General features: G+C 46.5%; 1 protein-coding gene across 3 annotated transcripts; it reads right to left on the bottom strand.

The window, feature by feature from the left end:
- Positions 1-307: 307 nt before the first annotated feature.
- On the bottom strand, positions 308-4,726 carry RPL34 (ribosomal protein L34). Of its 3 annotated transcripts, none has more exons than XM_081107515.1 (5): positions 4,671-4,726; positions 3,637-3,710; positions 3,455-3,554; positions 3,023-3,126; positions 308-444 (listed from the first exon to the last, which is right to left on the bottom strand). In XM_081107515.1, the coding sequence occupies exons 2-5, from the start codon at positions 3,699-3,701 to the stop codon at positions 360-362; spliced, it is 354 nt and encodes a 117-aa protein (XP_080963641.1). In that variant the 5' UTR covers positions 3,702-3,710; positions 4,671-4,726; the 3' UTR covers positions 308-359. The 3 variants fall into 3 exon arrangements, with proteins under 3 accessions (XP_080963641.1, XP_080963642.1, XP_080963643.1); XM_081107516.1 differs by having other exon boundaries at positions 4,559-4,696; XM_081107517.1 differs by having other exon boundaries at positions 4,402-4,681.
- Positions 4,727-5,049: the final 323 nt, after the last annotated feature.

The following is a 5,049-nucleotide window of genomic DNA, read 5'->3' as shown; positions in this document are numbered from 1 at the left end:
AAATAAGAGGGTTTAATGATATTAAGAATGGTTCCATTCCAAATAACTTTAAACACTGTGGTTTCTGCTCTATGAATTCTGATGAAGGAGCTACTATGAAAATGATCCAAGCAGTCTTTAAAGAAGCATTCAGATATAAGGGCTACTCTTCTCAAAAGGCCTTGTCGCCTCGAGTTAGCATAAGAAAATTCTAGCGACCATTAACCTCCCACTCCTGTCATTTAGAAAAAGTAGAAATCTAGGTATCAGAGGGTCCCCAGATAACACACAGAAACAAAACCTGTATATTAACAAATTACAAGATAAATAACAGAATGAGACTTTTGTTTTTATTACTCAAAAAAGCTTCATTTTTTAATTTATTTGGCTTTCTGACTCTGTGCTTGTGCCTTCAACACTTTCACAACGATTTTCTGCTCCTCAATAAGGAAAGCACGCTTGATCCTACAAAGGAAAATGTTAAATGAATAGTTAAACCCAAATAACATTGATTTAACTAAGGCAAGAAAAGTACCTGCAAAGATTTAAAGCTCTGAGGGAAGATACTCAAGAACGAAAACAAAACCCACAAGTACGAATTAAAAACTGACATTATATGGACAGACCCTGTTGGCCTAAGGTCTCCTTCCCACAGTGGTACCACCCTCCTCTTTGGAGTCACAGTAAACTGTGAAATCACACCCACAGGAGCCGGCTCTCTGCCACTATGGTAGCTTTCATTTAACCAGGACTAATGACATTACTTGATTTGTAAAGCGTCTTAGAATGTTTTAACCACATTATTGAAAATTTCCAGTGAAAGCACAGGAGTAATGCGCTAGGAACCAAAATGAAGGGGTAAAAGGTAATTAGCAAGGGGTCCTTTATCAAGAACAAAGATTCTCGATGAGAGCCTGACTGGAGCCAACGCTACCATTTACTGGCTGTGTGATCCTGGGCAGGTTACTTTCTTGTAGGCTCAGGAATAATTTCATACCTATTTCAGGGTTTTTATAAAGCTTAAATTTGGAAGGACTTGCAATTTCTGTACTTAGAACCTCTATTTAGAGATAAATTTAAAAAATACATATATTGATTTCAGAGAAAGGAAGGGTAAAGAGAGAAACAATGATGAGAATCATTGATCGGCGGCCTCCTGCACGCCCCCTACCGGGAATCAAGCCCACAACCAAGGCATGTACCCTTGACGGGAATCGAACCTGGGACCCTTCAGTCTGAATGCTGACGCTCTATGCACTGAGCCAAACCGGCTAGGGCCAGATAAAGTACATTTTTGTCAATCGTTACTTTTAGTGTATAGAACGAGGCAAATAGCAGGCACTACATCGTTTGTTAAATCCAAGCTACCTCACTTACTTCCCAAAGAAATTTGTCCCACCAGTACTCTCTAGTGGTACCTCTGGTTACCTACTAGCCTGGACGCAAAACCCTGGGATTTCTGATGTAATCACATCACAGAAATACAGTTGATGCCACTGTAACTCAGGACTCACTCCTTTAGTGTCACAGCTGATGCTAATCTAAAGGCTGCACTAGATTCCCACCCAAATCTCTAGGAGCTACGGCCTGAAAAATTATATTTTTAATAAACGTCCCCACGTGAGTATGTCTGGAAAAAAAACTGGTAAAAAAGCCAAACTCCCCTTGCTTAAAATGTATAACCTCTTTGTCTCCAATGTGCCTTTCCAATTTCATCTATTCATTTCCCACCCTCAGTTCACCAGATAAAAACTATGTTCGTTCCTTGCCTACAAAATGCCCTTTCAACCCCTTGTCCAACTTACTCATCAATCAGGTTGCACCTAAAATAATATTCTCAGATTGCCAGTCCCTTGAAAGTAATTTCTCCTCTAAACTTCAGAGTTAAGTTTTCCTGCATTTCACGTAAGTTATATTTATCATGTTTCTGTATCCCTATACCGTGCCTTACCATCCCCTTACAAACTAACTCCTAGAAGGCAAAATGAACTTGCAAGGTTTGGTGTCAGGATTTGGTTTAGAAATTGGACTATATCGCTTTACAGAACGATCTGAATAAACTGGAGGCAAACTACTCTTCTGAACCAACTTCTTCACTTGTAAAGACCCATCACTTCTACCACTTAAGTCTTTGGAGACAATTTAATGTTAATACAGTCAGTGGGGTTAAGAGTAAGGGTCTCAATAAAACCCAGAATAAATGCTGGTGTTGCCTCCTATCAGCTATGTGAACTTAAGCAATAAGTCTTGGTTTCCTCACAAAAAGATGGTAACAAACACTTCCCTGATGAACTAGCAACAGTCTTTATCATAAAAGTGCTGTGCAAAAGTTACCATCATAAACTCCACTGCGTCCACTCCTGTCTATGCCACTTTCACACCCGGAAGACCTAGCCCTCTACCTAAAACCCTCCCGCACCCAGCCTTCTGGTCGGAATGAGGTGTCATTTCATTAGCCTTCACCCAGAGAAACTGTTCCAAGCGTCCACCTCTTGCTGACTATTTCGTTATCCATCCTGCTGCAGTATTAGTTTCTAGCACACCAAAGGATTCCCTGTCCTCCTCAAACCCCACTTTAATGATCAAGCTAAAAACCGTCTTTCCTGATCTGTGACTTTCCTTATCTACCACCTCCTACTATTCTCTGCTCCTGCCACACCAGGATATATACCTATTTTGTTCCTCTTTTTAAAAAAATCCTCACCCAAGGATATATTATTGATTTGAGACACACTTTCTACTCTCCATCTATCTTAATGTCGAAATAGTTTCTTACCTTCCTCCCCTACAAAACCAAGGTCATTTTAATTTCTACATCTAGCACAAAGATGGCCCCAAATCCTGAAGAATCCTTTTGAACTGTCATTTATTATTTTGTACAGCCCCAATGATCCTTAGTCTAGGAAGGATCCTGAAGTAGGCAGCTTTCGTTTAAATAAGTTATTTTTTCCACCCGTCTCCTAGTGATGATCAGCATGCAGTGTGACCGACAGACGCACACGCGTGTTTAAGAAAGCCCATGTGATGTAAGAGTCGTCTTTACCTGTCGCGGACACATTTAGCACACATGGATCCACCGTAGGCCCTGCTGACGTGTTTTTTCGTCTTAGACAACCTCATGAGAACTTTAGGTCTCACAGCACGCACCTGCACAAAGGAAATGTTGAGGTTACTTTATGATGCTTTTACAGGAACAGAACTTGTGCTCGATTTTTTTTAAATAGGTTGAAAGTGCGAACATTAAACTAGGTTACACCGGGAAATGGTGTCCTGGTTTATATAAGCGAATGGCATTTCAGTGTATCAGTCATTGGCTTCAAAAGAGAATCTACATTCTGGGCAGGTGTGGATTAGGGATGTTCAGAAATTCTCACCACTCCTGGTGGTGTCCTCTCCTCCACCGTTGCCGTAACTTAAGAAATGAACGCTCAAAACCTCCACCGGTTAACTCTCTCGTAACAAAAGGCGCACTTACTCCGCGCAGTCGGCCGGGGCACACGCCACACGCAGACTTGGGTGCCTTCCCAACCTTCTTGGTATAAAGGTAAACAATCCTGTTGCCAGGGGTTCGGGACCTAGAGCGGGAGAGAAGGGCGGGCGGCTCAGCACTGGGCCGAGGAAATGGCAGCGTGCACGTGAACGTGTAGGATCACTTACAGCCTGGTCTTGTTGGAGGCTGTGTTGTAGGAGAGCCTCCGCCGGTATGTCAAACGCTGGACCATGGCGAACACCTAGACGAAGGAGAACAGAGTAAAACTGCATCGCAGGAATAATTCACACCGTGAAAAAACAGAACGGCAGCACATACTTTATACCTTACCCGCATTTGCTCACATACACAGCAGCACCCGTAAGGAAGGGGCCCCTTTTAAAAAGCTACTCATACTGGCCCGGCACATAGATGCTCAGGTTGTGTCCCGCCCGAAAGCAGCCCCGGGCAGGCTGAGTGCCGTTCACCACCCACTCTGGTTTTATAAGGAAGTCATGTACACGAGCGACCTAATTTCCCAGTGAACACCAAGGCATACGCAAGGCTTGATCAACCTCATTTTTTTATCCCCAATTCCCGCAGCCACGCTGTCATCTGAGAACGGCCAGCAGTTCTCGCTCCGCGCTCCTCTCTGACATCACTCTGAACCGGGCGGTCAGGCCCCACACCGACACGGAGGGCCAATGCCTGTGTCCCCTCCCATCAGCCGCTGCTCGCGTTGGCATCTCCGAAACCAGCGCAGAACACTCCCTATGAACACGTTTTCTCTTCCCTGCTACAGGCCTTGGGAAAGGCAATATTCTGAAACGACGACGTGCCGGTCGTCCGCCCTCCCAAAGCCCGAGAACGCAGCAGGAGCGGTGTTAAAATGCCGGCGTAGGACGCGAAGATGCTCCGCTGTTCCCCCAGAGTGTCCACGAGCGGGAATGCACCTCGTCTACCTCCAGACGCCGGCCTTCCAAGGCGGCACGCACCGGGCGGCGAGCTCCAACCACTCCCGGCTCCGGACGAGAGGTCCGGACCCAGGGGTGTCTGGAGCGAAACGCCGGGTACTTGCACCACCAACCAGCCTTCCTCCGGGGCCCTTACCCCCACGACAGCTCAAAACACAGCGCCTGCCAGACCCCGGATCCCGCAACTCCCCGGATGGCGGCCGATTGTAAAGGGAGCAACTACAGGGAGAACGAGAAAGCACCCATACCAGAAGTCACCGTCCCCGGAAGAGGAAAAGGGAAGCGCTTGCGAGTTCAAAGGTCAAATCGACTGCGCAGGACAGGAAGTTACGTCAACCAGGGCCGTGGTGGAGAGCGTGCCGCCCAGTTGTACGGATATTATGCAGCTTCCCTGCGTAGGCGGAGATGCTAAGCGCCGCCACGTTGTTGTACGGCAACCGGCGTGCCTGGGCTCCGTGGGCGCGGGGCGCGCTGCCGCTGTCCCCGACGCCGCCTCGCAAAGATCTTTTGGGAAGTGCTGCGGGAACGAATGCGAACGACAGAGGAGCTGCGAAGGGCAAAAGTGGCTCAAAATTAACATTTTTCGTTCCTACGGGCGCTGCCACACATTGAATCTAAAGAGGGCCA

Source organism: Myotis nattereri, assembly GCF_964212035.1.
Source record: "Myotis nattereri genome assembly, chromosome: 1".
Lineage (NCBI taxonomy): Eukaryota > Metazoa > Chordata > Mammalia > Chiroptera > Vespertilionidae > Myotis > Myotis nattereri.
This window is presented reverse-complemented; position numbering and strand designations above follow the sequence as displayed.

Excerpts from the sequence above, each read along its gene's own strand:
- RPL34 (XM_081107515.1), bottom strand. The coding sequence starts at position 3,701 with ATGGTCCAGCGTTTGACATACCGGCGGAGGCTCTCCTACAACACAGCC. Across the intron at positions 3,555-3,636 it reads GCCTCCAACAAGACCAGGCT|GTCCCGAACCCCTGGCAACA; the intron begins GTAAGTGATCCT and ends CTCCCGCTCTAG. Across the intron at positions 3,127-3,454 it reads GCCCCGGCCGACTGCGCGGA|GTGCGTGCTGTGAGACCTAA; the intron begins GTAAGTGCGCCT and ends TCCTTTGTGCAG.